This window comes from Crinia signifera, chromosome 1, assembly GCF_055691185.1.
Source record: "Crinia signifera chromosome 1, ASM5569118v1, whole genome shotgun sequence".
Lineage (NCBI taxonomy): Eukaryota > Metazoa > Chordata > Amphibia > Anura > Myobatrachidae > Crinia > Crinia signifera.
This window is the reverse complement of record NC_139217.1, coordinates 281,890,588-281,905,385: the sequence shown is the minus strand read 5'-3', so window position 1 is coordinate 281,905,385 and position 14,798 is coordinate 281,890,588. Positions and strand designations below refer to the sequence as shown.

Genomic DNA, 14,798 nt, shown 5'->3' with positions numbered 1-14,798 from the left:
GTCTTTAACCCTTGTTGCTCCTATTATTATATGTCCATTGAGGCACGATGTGTTTTGTAATATGTCAATTTATTACCAAGGGAGCATAAAAATTACCTTGTCTATTTTCGCCACCAAGTGCTTTGATTCATATATCTATGATGTGTAATAATTATAATTTTTTGATTCAGTACAATTGTTTTAGCTTTAAATATCTATTAAAAGTTATGTTTTAATATCTACAACCAATTTCAGTCAAGTGTGCCCCTAAAAGCCTTATTGTTCTTCCTTGTTCTGTCACCTCGTGACCCCCCTTTTTAGTCAGTTATCAAGCTGAACATTTTGGGAGCACCGCCAACCAAACACCACTCTACATTTGTTTATTAGTGGTACCCACGTTGGTCTCATCCGTCTAATGTACGTTAATAATATCACATTTCCTATTTCTTTACCTGTGCCACTCCCGACCCACATTGTTTAAATACGATATCCAGCTGAGGTCTCTCTCAGTTCCTGGGACTGTGCACGGTACTCCTCTATTCTTGTCAATTTTGTCTCTAATTATTTGTATTCTTTACTGCTAAAACTACATACGTTAGCTTACCTACTGTATACCCTGTTACCTAATCTTACTCCTTTCATTACCTCGCTTTACCCTTTCCCAAAAACACCCTTTATCTTATCCACCAAAGGATGTCAACCTTTAACTTAAGGACTGAATTGACAAGCCGACATAGGACAAGCGATTTTGAAAGTATCTTTCCCTCGCACAGTACTCCAATCGAGATTGATTCCAGTTGGGATGATGACCTCTTTAATCTGAAACGTGTACTCCAGAAGCAGATTAGGACCAATTGGGACCTCTCAAGCCTGGAGAACTATTGTAAACAAAAAATTACACCGAGGGGGTTAAGACCAAAAACTTTCCCCGCCTTCGAACTACACACTGATAGTCTCAAGAAGGAATGGGAAGCTAGCCTTCTAAAATGTTCTCAGGAGTTAATGTCTGTCCTTATACGACATAATCATCTAGTCCTTGAGGAGTGTACGCAGAACATAGAGGCACTTGGGAAGAAACTTGAAAAGTGGGAACAAAACTCCCAATTTCAGACCAACTGGGAGAAAAATAAAAAGGAACTGGAGACTTACGAGTCTACTATCATAGAGCGCAAAAAAAGTAAATTCTTGAGAGACCAACGGGACTTCTCTTCAGGAAGAGTCTTTAATTGGTCCAGATTTCAGAAACCCCGACGTGGACCCCAAAACAAGGATCAAAGAGGAACCTCCTCACCATCGGAGTCTGACTACTCCAGTACGGAGGAATATAGCGATAATCCATACTCCGCAGACAACAGCAGGGGAAGTGATTTTTTAGACTTTGGAGGGGGCAGAGGGGGTCGACCAGGAAGAGGAAGACGAGAAGAAGTCGGAAGAAACCGAAGGAGAGACTGGGCAAGATGGGAGCCCAGGCAACCGAGTCGCCAGTCACAGAGAAAGAAACCACTGTAGATACACTCATGGGAGGACTACAGATTATCAATCTCTCTGATCATATCTTATCCACTGAACAACATAAGGTTTTACAGAAGGGTCTTTCCTTCTCGCCCACTAATAATTTCGATAGATTTCGATGGGAGACTAGCCTTAGACTATTCAGTAGGAAACTTCTTCTCACCAAGTTCCATTCCTTACATCAATCTGAAAATCTTACAAACCCCATACCCAATTGGTCCCCTCGTGAATTGGAGGCGATTGATGACCTTGAAGAACTACAAAGTTCACAGGATACCAGCAGTACCAGCAGGACGATCTGTAAAAAGCGCTCTACGTTCTTCCCCCAAGAGTCAATTTGCCCAGAGGTGAAAGTTTTCACCAACTTAGTAGCCCAAGATTTTGATCGCTTATACCGCAAGAAGAAATATCATAGACCAGCTACTAACATGACGACAACGGAGGCTAGGGCATTGGGAGAAATCAGGAAATGGGACGATGTTGTAATTAAACAATCCGATAAAGGTGGCAACATCGTGATTTGGCCATCCACGATGTATCTCAGAGAGGTGCATCGGCAACTCAATGACGAATCCTGTTATAAAAAGACGCTTTTCGATCCGACCTCTAATTTCCAGTGTACTTACAATCGAATCCTGGAGAGAGCCTTCTCAACTGGGGTAATTACAAAATCAGAATTGAAATATCTCCAGAATCCCACACCTAGGGTGGCCACCTTCTACCTTTTACCTAAGGTACACAAATGCCTCCAAGATCCACCTGGCAGGCCCATTGTCTCGGGCAATGGGTCTTTAATTGAGAACGCCTGTACCTTTTTGGATATCCACCTCAGGCATCATGTCACTGCTTTACCGTCCTATACTAAGGACACCACTGATGTTCTCCAAAAACTACATGAGGTATACCTAGAGGATGACCACTTGTTGGTCTCTCTAGATGTTGAGTCCCTTTATAATTGCATTGGTCATGACCTCGGGATAAAAGCAGTGAGATACTTTTTGGAGATGGAGGGTATGACCCCATTCCATGAATTCCTCCTCGAACTCCTTGAATTCGTCCTTCACAAGAACTATTTTGTTTTCTCTAATCATTACTACATCCAAGGAAGAGGTACTGCTATGGGAGCAGCGTGCGCACCGACGTACGCTAACCTCTTCCTTGGATGGTGGGAGCGGGAAGTGGCTTTCCAGGATGATACAGATACTGACTGCATCCATAATTGGATGAGATATATTGATGACATCCTGGTGGTGTGGAAGGGTCCAGAAACACAGCTCATCAACTTTATTCAAAAACTGAACACCAATACCCTTAATCTCAAATTCACTTACGAGTGTAATCCCAACAGCATCACCTTTTTGGACCTAAGGATCTACAGGGGAGACAACAATAAATTATCAACGGAGCTCTATAGAAAATCCACTGCCACTAACAGCCTTTTACTCAGTACCAGTTCGCATTTCCCACCAACTATATCCAATCTACCGAAGGGAGAATTCCTGAGATTGCGCCGAAATTGTTCTGAGGATGAGACATTTAAAGTAAAATGCGAAGAACTTTCCTGCAGACTTCAAGAGAGAGGTTATTCAAAGAGACTAATCAAAAAAGCTAAAAAATCTGTGTTACTCACAACTAGGGAGAATTTACTTTTCAAAACTCCTCCCACAGCCGAAACCTCAGATACCACCAACACAATCAGGATGGTTGGGAACTTCTGTAATGAATGGAGGGATATTAAAAATATCGTACAGAGACACTGGCCAGTCTTACTGTCAGACAAAGATCTGGCAACCAGATTAAACCCCAAGGTAGACATGAGTTGGCGAAGGGCACCCAACTTGAAGGATACCCTAGTGCATAGCCACTATGTCCCAACTCAAAAGAAAAAACCACTCTTAATAGGCAGTTATCCTTGTGGGAATTGCAAAATCTGCAAACAGATAATCAATACCACGATATTAAAAGACCGGTTTGAGGAACCCATTAAGATCAGAGACTACTACAACTGCAAGAGTGACAACATCATTTACTGTCTTACTTGCCCATGTAATCTGAAATACGTGGGAATGACTTCTCGGCCACTTAAACTAAGGGTTATGGAACACATGGGCAACATCAGGAATGCCACTACTGACAGACAGAAGATGAAACCATTGACCACTGTCGCCCGACATTTCCTTAAGATGCACTCATCTGACGCCGGCACCCTGAGATTCTTTGGGCTTGAACAGGTCCATTTGGGTCGCAGAGGAGGTAATATCAATCAAGCATTGCTGAAGAAAGAAAGTTGGTGGATTTTCCATCTAGGAACGTTAACACCAAATGGTCTAAACGAGGACATCAATTTCAGCGCCTTCCTATGATTCTACTTATTTTACAAATTTTTTTTTTTTTTTCTCCTGATCACACTCATCTCGAATATTCCGTCTTTATTTCACCCTCACCCCCCTTCTTTCATTAATCTTTTTCTCCCTCTTTCTGCTTTCTCTTCTCTCTTTTCTCTTTTTTTTCTTCTTTTTATTTTATTTTATTTTATGTCATTATCAATTTCTTTTTGCTCCCCCTTCTTATTTTATTAATATATATATATATATATTTTTTTCATATCACCATTTTTCATCATTATTATTATTTTGATTTTTTTCAGTACCAACTAATATGCCACCGTAAGCCCTTACATATATATTTCTTATAATTTAATTAATCGTTCATGCCAGTATTTCTTCACCCAGGGCTCTTTGTTACCACAATCTGCAATCGTGATTAATCTTCTTTCAAGTGTTACATTTTTTATTCTCTCAGTTTTATATATATTTTTTACCAATTTCTATATATACTTTCATTTTATTATATATATTTTTTCCATTCTCTTCTTTTCTTCATCATTTTTCCTTTTTTCTTCTCCTCTTCTCTTCTTTTCTTCCTTTCTCCCTCCGATTGTCTGTTGTATCAATTTATATATATATATTATTGGCACACATTGATTGATGGGTTTCCAACTGTGGGCGCCCCATTACCAATACCATCAATGAGGCAAAAGGCTGTTATTCTGCCTCATTACATAATGCCTATATCAAAAACTCGCGCTATAAGTCACCAGTAACTTATCAGATTAGCTATCAGATGTTTGGCTGATCATAATACGCTATTTTATTATGCCACAATATGCCCCACCATCTTCAGCCCTTTATATCTATATACATACTCTTGTAATATTCTTTCCCTCAATAGCCAACCCCACTGCCGTCCCCTCTCTTTTCCACACTACATTCGTGTCACTTCTTACAGGTATACAGCAGGAGCTTTCGTTATCGCAGCATCATAGTACACAGTCTTTTTCACCCCATTGGCCCACATCACTGTCAGTCAAATTCTGACTGATCCCATTGGCCGCACCCTCCTATATAGATAGCCGGAGGGAATCCTATGATCACACGTCATCTGTGATCAAGCCCACCGGCGAAACACGTGTAAGAGGTACACGCCTCTGACACTCCCCCCCCCCCCCCCTCCTGCTGAGTCCCGGCTCCATCTCCCGTCTGCCGATCGTGGATTTCAGCGCTGCCGCCAGTAACCAGTATCCAGACTGGCGAACCGCTGACTGCCGGCCTGTCCACCTCCGGGTCAGGTAACAAATTTGCTGCTGCGGCCCAGCTTGGAGAACACTGTCTGCGTTGACATTGCACTTCGTGTCTTGTCAAGCAGCGTGAACTCAGCTGTGGCAGCCGGCAACACAAGCCGCTATTATAGCCATTATTGTAAGCTTCCTTTTCAGCCAGGAGAATCAAACGCATATTTGATTAAAGCGTAGGAGGTTTCCCCTCTTTGAAATCACACAGCCACTTATTCAAGTTATAGTGTATTATACGCTGGCGATTTAGTTACTCTTGCCCCGCACCAGATAGATTTTTTACTCACATTGTTTCAATTGTGATATAAAATAAGTCTTACTGGCTGTTCCTGTGGATTATACCAATTATCCACTTTGATTTCGTTAATTGCCACAAGCTCTGGACTGACTAGGCTGTGCTTATGCATCTCATCTCATTGAGTTGTAACCTGACAGCGCCATTTCTATTATTCTCAACTTGTCAGAATTATATTTGTTGCGATATTTGTGCATTGTTTTTTTCGTTTTTTTCTTTTTTCTGAGCTTTTTGTTTAACTTTAATTTTTGACTGCCTTAATAGCCAGCAGTTGTGTTATGACATACATGGATTATTTACTAATCTTGGGTAGCAATTTAAAATCTTTCTAACCACGTACCAACAGTATTGTACTGACAGCCATTTTCACTGTATTGGCAGTTATTATTATTATTATTTCTCACTAAACTAACCCTATGGTATGGAGTGGTGTTCAGTATAAATAACTTTGACACCACCTATACTACTCCCGGAGTGGAGATAAGGGTACATTCACTCAAATTTTTGTGGGGAGCTTTCCATTCTTCTCCCAACCCTATTATTGTCTCTTTATTGTTGCATTTATATAAATATTTTTTTTATATATATTTTTTTCTTTATATATATATATATATATTTTTCCTTATACCGGGAACCAGATTAACATCACCAGCAGGGGGCAAGTGTCATGTGTCTTTAACCCTTGTTGCTCCTATTATTATATGTCCATTGAGGCACGATGTGTTTTGTAATATGTCAATTTATTACCAAGGGAGCATAAAAATTACCTTGTCTATTTTCGCCACCAAGTGCTTTGATTCATATATCTATGATGTGTAATAATTATAATTTTTTGATTCAGTACAATTGTTTTAGCTTTAAATATCTATTAAAAGTTATGTTTTAATATCTACAACCAATTTCAGTCAAGTGTGCCCCTAAAAGCCTTATTGTTCTTCCTTGTTCTGTCACCTCGTGACCCCCCTTTTTAGTCAGTTATCAAGCTGAACATTTTGGGAGCACCGCCAACCAAACACCACTCTACATTTGTTTATTAGTGGTACCCACGTTGGTCTCATCCGTCTAATGTACGTTAATAATATCACATTTCCTATTTCTTTACCTGTGCCACTCCCGACCCACATTGTTTAAATGTGGTAGATAGGATCACACAAGTAGGACAGTAAGGTACACTGACGCATTGGCTACATTTCATTTGGTTAGAGACATTCAATTCCATCCATTAGAACATGCCGCTAACAAAGAAATGTCTTATAACGAACATTTAGTGGCGTGGAGATATGGGAAATCTCAGACCCTGCAAAAACTCTCCAAATTGGCGTGTTTGCCATGTTAAAGTGATTTATGTGATCGGGGGGGTCTCTTGTGAGTGCTCTAGTCTCATAGTATTCTGTGTTTTGGAGGGAGCACCTGATTCTATCCTGAAAATCATTAGATAAGGTACCAATGAATAAAGAAGAGAGAAAAAGAGCTAAGATACAGCGCTAGGGTTTTTCTGAAAATTATTTATTACAATATCAAGTAAATATTTAATAAATGAAAGAATAATTAAAAATATCACACATAATGCAATATATATGAGAATTCTCAAGTGGATAAAAAATCAATAATGTTAAAAAATGATGATTAAGATTTTTCCAGCTAGCATTCAATATTTTGGAGGATTGGATTGGCTTTTGTGTCCAAATTAACACATCTGCAAAAAGTTTGGAGGATGCCGAATGAACGCGGACATTTTTTAAAGGGGCAACTCTTTCACAAGTCATGGTTTTTGTAAGCGATTGCCCCTTACAAAAAAAAATCAGAGTTCAGCTGTCACAGCCAAAGAACTTGTAGGCTATTAAATACGACTGATAATTAGAAGGAAAATCATGTACAGGTTGAGTATCCCGTATCCGAGTATCCGTTATCCGAATTATTCCGAAAACCATACGTTCCAGAAAGTGAATAAAAACTATTTTTTTTGCTAAAAACTCACTGGGGACATTTGTAACAGCACTACTGGTGACATGATATGTAACTGGCACTATATATGTGCAAGAAAATGATTGCTTGGCATTCAAATTCAGTGCTGAGATAGTACACACATTTTGTTTCATGTTTTGAAACCTTGTTTTTTGAACAAATAAAATATATTTGTGTGTATTTTATGTGGTAATAAAATATATTTGTGTGTATTTTATGTGTTTATACAGCATACATGCAAGATACTTCAAAATACATAATTGAAATATTAAAATATTCCGAAATACGGAATAATCCGTTATCCAAAATTCACCTGGTCCCGAGCATTTTGGATACGGGATACTCAACCTGTACTTTGTTTTTTACTTTATTCTCAATTATTTCTGGATTTCACTATGTATGTTCTGTCTTAAAATGAAAAATTGTTTGGAATCTTGGTGCTGCACAAAAAAAGGTTGCATCCACTGTCTGTAAATAGCAGGTACTGTATAATTTTATTAAAAATGCCACAAAGTTTCTCTTTTTTATCTTCTATTCTTTTATTTTCCATTAGAATGTTATTCCCTTTTTATATTTATACATTTTTACACTGTGATGGTAACAGTCAGTAACCACCAGAAGCCCATTCCTTGTTACTGAAACCCCGCAGGGACCCTCCAGATCATGTGTTACCACCACAGCTGCCAGAGAGGAATCTGGATTAAACAGGGTGACATTGTTCTTGCCTTTATCTGCCACAAAGAAGTTGCCATTCGAATCCACACAAACTCCAGATGGGTTTATAAAATGAAAATGGTCACCATATTTGGGTCCTATTGTTTTTTTAATCGCTCGCTCATTATCTATAATCTTAAGGCAACAACCGCTGTGTTGACCAAAAAGCTGTCCCTCTGTTAGCAGCAATTCTTCATCCTGCAAGAGATGTAAAATGAGAGTGTTGCAAAATATTATAGCTAACATATACATATAACAAAACCAATGTCCACCCAACTAATTGGTAACACCTGAATTCAGTTTCCAACAGCCTTGGTACAATGCATTTTTTTGTCTCTTAAATACTCTGGCTCATTGCCAGCTACAGGAAATTAGGTACCCTAGACCTGGGGCAGCCAACTCCAGTCCTCGAGAGCTACCAACAGTTAATGTTTTCCAGGTCTCCTCAAAGAATCACAAGTGAAGTAATTATCTCCACCTGTGGATCTTTTATAATGTGTTTGTGAGTAATGAGTGCATCTGTGCAGCAGCTAGGTTGTCTGGAAAATGAACTGTTGGTAGCTCTCGAGGACTGGAGTTGGCTACCCCTGCCCTAGACTGAAGGTGCCCATACACGGTACAATTATTGTATGCAATTTGGACTAGATCGAATCACATTGCATACGTTTTGCAATGCAATGAGATGCAATCTCATACAAAAAGTATATGCAGTAGATACTCTTTGAGCTATGCAATGGGATGTGTGCGGGAGCACACATCTCATCCCACCCTGCAATTGTACCATGTATGAGCACCTTTAGAGGATACCATAATTTATATAACAATCATCGGCGTGACTTCATCACATGTTCTGTCCTGGAGGCAACATACATGCTTGGTCGCTCCCCCAAACTACACATAAACGTGACCCAACTGAGGCCTGGGGGACATGGTGACGCACACTGTTCCTGAGGGGACATGGAGACATGCATACTGGTGTCTTTGAAGACATGGATACATATATATATAATTGGGGCTCGATGGGACATGGATACATACATACTTATTGAAGCCTGGAGGAAGCATGGTGACACACACTGCAGCCTGAGGGGATGACATTGTGACTCACATTGGGGGTTGACTGATGGAGACAACCAGGCAGTGGTAGTAGAGAGGACCGGCTGCTGCAGCACAGCTTTTCTCCCCAGCTCAGCACACGCTGCTCAGTGCCATGTGCTGAGTGGGGATAGAGGCAGCAGCAGCCTGTCATCTCTCAACCTGAGCGAGTTTCCCACCCAGCGGTTGGCCGACCACCCGCCCGCATCCTTGCTAAGTTCTTCTTTTACAAGGGCGTGGCCACGTCCCTCATATTGGCCATGCCCCTGTTTTCACCAGGGCCCGGCGGCACTGTCGGTGCCCCTGATGATGCAATTCAGTGAATTCCCCCATTCCTCCCTTTACAATGCTGGAAATAACAGCAATGTATAGCTGGTTTAAGGCCACCTTGCTGTTCCACACTCCCTGAACATTCTGCCTGACTGTCCCCTCCAGAAGGGGACAGCTAGGATGCAGTAAACAGTGATGCGTTTGATGTCATCATCATCATCATAAGCATGAATTTCACCTTTCGGCATGTCCTAAATAGATTTAGAAACATCCATGTTTCTGCAAGTCTGTATGAGCCTTATTTGCATGAATACTTTTGGTACTTGTGTATTATCACGGCGCCCATCGCATCGCATACCATAAGGCAGTGGTGTCAAACACAAGGCCCGCGGACCAAATCCGGCCTGCCAGACCTCTTCATGTGGCCCGCGCAGCCGCCGCCGCCAGCCTTCACCTTTTATTCTCGATTTTTTTTTTTTTAAAAAGAAAGCGCCTCTTCAGTGCATGCGCGGCAGCCTACAAGCCAGAGAACGGAAAAAATGGGGTTTGTGTAATCTTAATCAGAAGCGCCCTTCCCAGCAGCCCAACTCCAAATCCTCACTGGTTCAATCGGCCAGTAGTAAGCATATACACAGTCAGAGTTCGAGAAATTCAGATTTAGGGCGCTTAGGTAACCAGAAGAAAATTATTGGATTCTCCTCAAACTTGATAAAAAATATATATATATTTATTTGCACATATCATCAAGAAAACAGGCATACATACGTGTATGGCCTCATTAAAAACACAAAAAATTTGTCATTCATGAAAAAAGACAATAAAAATAAAAATTAAAAACATCCAAAAAAACGTAGAGAAGTGCGTGCATGAATCTCCACAAAAAAGAAACACTAGGTAGTCCTTCGTTAGGAGAGGAATATAGAATATTTTTAAGTTCCTCTAATCCTGTTTCCTACAAACAAATATATGAAATGTCCGCTATTTCAAAAGACCTCTTTACAGGAGAAAACGGGGTAGGAATATCAGATGTTAGGAGAAGTACCTCTACTCCCGTCTCCCGGCTTCTGTTCAGTTATAAGTCCCGTCTTGAACGGAGATCCTGGCTTTCAAGCCCGCTGTGTGCCTGCTGCCGTGGAACCGGCTTCCAGATAGCAGGGCGTATATATTGCTCCGGGAAATCCGCTAATTCGGGTATAGAAATATGGTAAAAAAGTAGCAGTTGATAAGTCTCAATGAAGAGAGTTTCTCTCAGCGCTGCTCCACACGGTAAACGAGTGTATCCGATAAGAAAACTTTGGTGACCACGTCCACCAGCCAACGCGTTTCAATCTCCTCAGAGATCTTTGTCAAGGCTCAGGTGGAGGTGGTCACGTGGTCACCTTTATATTGCTACCTGGTCGTAATTCCCTATTCATGTTCCTGATCTCCGGGGTGTTCTAAAAGGGACAGTAACATTTTTGAAACACTAACTATCCATTATAGAGTCTTGTTAATTATCATATATTTATGTCCTTTTTATACATAAACATAGCCTCCCCTCTTTTTTTGTGTCATGTAAATCAATTTAGCGAAATAGGCTGGATCTATATGAACCATTTTAACTCGAAGTCCCCATTCATACCATGGGGACTAAGAGTTTTCAGTTCATGTATCCAGCGCATCTCTGCCTGCGCTAAAGCAGTATCCACATTTTTCTTTCTCCAATTGCCCTTCACTTGTTCAATTATTTTAAAGCTTTTTATGTCACTTACAGAGCACTGATGGTTATGCTTAAAGTGGGCTGACATGCAATGATTCTCCACTCCATTTTTGATGTTACGGAGGTGTTCTCCTAAGCGAACCTTCAGTGCTCTGCTTGTTTTACCGATATATTGTTGGTCACATTTGCATTGTATTAAGTATATGACATTCTTGCTGTTGCAAGTTGCAAAACTTTTAATTTTGTATTCTTTTTTTGTAGTGCAGGATACAAATGATTCTATTTTACTGCCCTCTTTGCTTGGGCAGTTCCTGCACGCTATGCAGAGCCCGCATCGATAAAAACCCTGTGATTTTACATTTGGACCTACATTTTTAGGTGGTTTAGCGCTGTTTACAAGATGGTTGCTGAGGTTGGCTGCTTTTTTATAAATTACTATCGGTTTTTTTGGTAAGATTTGACTTAAAATGGGATCTGACATCAAAACTTTCCAATGGCCATTTATCACCTTTTCTATATCCCTATATTTATCATTATAGGTCGTTACAAAGGAACATGAAAAATCTTGTTTATTTTTTCCATCTCCTTTTCTCTTTTTACCTATCAGGAGGTCCTGTCTTTTGATCTGATTAACTCTCTCCAAAGCATTTTCTAGATCATCCTCTCTGTATCCCTTATTGGTAAATTTTTCTTTCATCTGGACTACCTGTCTGTCATATATATTTTCATTAGAACAATTTCTTTTAATTCGTTGGAATTGGCTGGTTGGAATTGATGTCAGCCAATTAGGGTGGTGATTGCTGTCCACTCTGATCATGGAATTTGTATCTGTTGGCTTCTGGAAATTCTTTGTGCACAACTTTCCTTCCTCCACATAAATTGTGAGGTCCAAAAAATTTACTGTGTCCTTATTTACATCAAAAGTAAGTTTTATGCCAAAATCATTCTGGTTTAGCTGCTCACAGCAGCTATTGAGTTTATCTCTTCCTCCTCGCCACACCATCAAAATATCGTCTATGTAGCGATGATAGGACACGAAACCCGCACCGAGCCTGCCCCATATATAGGACTCCTCCCAAAAATTCATAAAGATGATTGCGAAGCTCGGCGCGAATTTCGTGCCCATCGCAGTCCCAGCTCGCTGCAGGAAAAAACCTTCCTTGAAGAAAAAATAATTATTTTTTAAGATAAACTCTATCCCCTCCAAAATAAATTCCTGTGTATTCTGGGGCATATTTTCTTTAGTTAGGAAAAATTTAATGGCTTCGACTCCTTTATCATGTGCAATAATTGTATATAGTGAACATACGTCCCCTGTCACCAACAAATCACCCACCTCCCATTCAATTTTTTCTATTTCTAGGAGGGTTTGTGTGGTGTCTTTTAAAAAGGATTTCCCTTTTTGAGCAATGGGTTGAAGGAAATAATCGATCATTTGTGAAAGATTAGATGTAATCGCCCCTATCCCAGCAACAATGGGCCTTAGGGGAGGATCTTCAATTTGTTTGTGGACTTTCGGCAGTCCATAGATTACCGGTATTGTTGGATCATCTATTTTTAGGAAGTCTTTTTCTTTCTCTGTGATCGTGCCCTTAGCCCAGTGTCTGTCCACTAATTCGAAGAGGTTCTTTTTGATACTTTCAGTGGGGTCTTTGCGTAATGGCAAATATGTAGTGGTGTCTCTGAGTAACTCCAAGACTTTCTCCTCATATTTTTCAGTGTCCATCACCACTATCCCGCCGCCCTTGTCGGCGGGTTTAATGGTGATGGACTCATTTTCTTTCAGACCCTTCATGGCTAGTCTTTCAGCCTTGGTCATGTTTTTATTCATATTTTTCATGTTATTGGGTTTATTGCAAAGTTTTTCTATGTCCTCTGTCACAAGTTTTCCAAAAGTCTCCAAGAAACATCCTCTACTGTGGGTGGGGTTAAAAGTTGACTTTCTTTTAAATTTTTCTCTACCATCCTTCGTCTCTTCTGGTTCTGTACCCTCGATATTTGTACCTTCTTTATAGAAAAATTTTTTCAAGGAAATCTTTCTGAGAAATTTCTGAATGTCTATATAGAGGTCGAAGGATTTGGGATCACTGGAAGGGGCAAATTTCAGGCCCTTGTGTAACACTTGTTGTTCCATCTCAGTTAAGGTATGCAAGCTTGAATTGAAGATCTTTGTCTCCTCAAAAGTTTTGATGTTTTTTGGTATAATTTGATTTTTTGTCATAGCATTTTTATATGCCTTATACCTAATTTTGTTTTTTTCTTTTTTGGTGGCTGCCCCCCCTCTCTTTCCTCTGTATTTTTTCATGATTTTTTTGATTATAATTTTATTTTTATTTATGTTCAGAATTCTCTTTCGTTTCTGTTCCAGCGCTTCCCTAAAAAATGGTTCCTGATGGATTGTTGATTTCCAGATGTGGAAGGATTCTGATGGTTACCATCCCCCGCTTCCGATTTATCTGTATCCTCCAATCCGTATCTATATGTGTCCCTTCTAAAATGGGGATCTTGATAAGGGTTCAGATATCCATTCCTTCTCATGGAATATTGTTTTGTATCCATATTTTGGGTATGTCGGTAATCCTGATCTTTTTGGTGATATAGGGGTCTAAAGGTCCTTCCTTGATATCTGGGGCTGATGTTTCTCTCATGGTCTTTTTTTCTCCGCCAGTTATTATTCTCATTTTCTCTGTTTGGTGATATTCTTCTAGGTCTTCTTTCAATGGGATCTATAATGGATAGTTAGTGTTTCAAAAATGTTACTGTCCCTTTTAGAACACCCCGGAGATCAGGAACATGAATAGGGAATTACGACCAGGTAGCAATATAAAGGTGACCACGTGACCACCTCCACCTGAGCCTTGACAAAGATCTCTGAGGAGATTGAAACGCGTTGGCTGGTGGACGTGGTCACCAAAGTTTTCTTATCGGATACACTCGTTTACCGTGTGGAGCAGCGCTGAGAGAAACTCTCTTCATTGAGACTTATCAACTGCTACTTTTTTACCATATTTCTATACCCGAATTAGCGGATTTCCCGGAGCAATATATACGCCCTGCTATCTGGAAGCCGGTTCCACGGCAGCAGGCACACAGCGGGCTTGAAAGCCAGGATCTCCGTTCAAGACGGGACTTATAACTGAACAGAAGCCGGGAGACGGGAGTAGAGGTACTTCTCCTAACATCTGATATTCCTACCCCGTTTTCTCCTGTAAAGAGGTCTTTTGAAATAGCGGACATTTCATATATTTGTTTGTAGGAAACAGGATTAGAGGAACTTAAAAATATTCTATATTCCTCTCCTAACGAAGGACTACCTAGTGTTTCTTTTTTGTGGAGATTCATGCACGCACTTCTCTACGTTTTTTTGGATGTTTTTAATTTTTATTTTTATTGTCTTTTTTCATGAATGACAAATTTTTTGTGTTTTTAATGAGGCCATACACGTATGTATGCCTGTTTTCTTGATGATATGTGCAAATAAATATATATATATTTTTTATCAAGTTTGAGGAGAATCCAATAATTTTCTTCTGGTTACCTAAGCGCCCTAAATCTGAATTTCTCAAACTCTGACTGTGTATATGCTTACTACTGGCCGATTGAACCAGTGAGGATTTGGAGTTGGGCTGCTGGGAAGG

General features: G+C 40.1%; 1 protein-coding gene across 1 annotated transcript in view; it reads right to left on the bottom strand.

The window, feature by feature from the left end:
• Positions 1-7,599: 7,599 nt before the first annotated feature.
• Positions 7,600-14,798, bottom strand: part of LOC146028545 (E3 ubiquitin-protein ligase TRIM32-like) — a 36,457-nt gene continuing 29,258 nt past the window's right edge. The window contains exon 3 of the mRNA XM_083158315.1: positions 7,600-8,294. Within this exon, the coding sequence (XP_083014441.1) occupies positions 7,932-8,294 (363 nt within the window). The 3' untranslated portion in view covers positions 7,600-7,931. The remainder of the gene's footprint in view (positions 8,295-14,798) is intronic.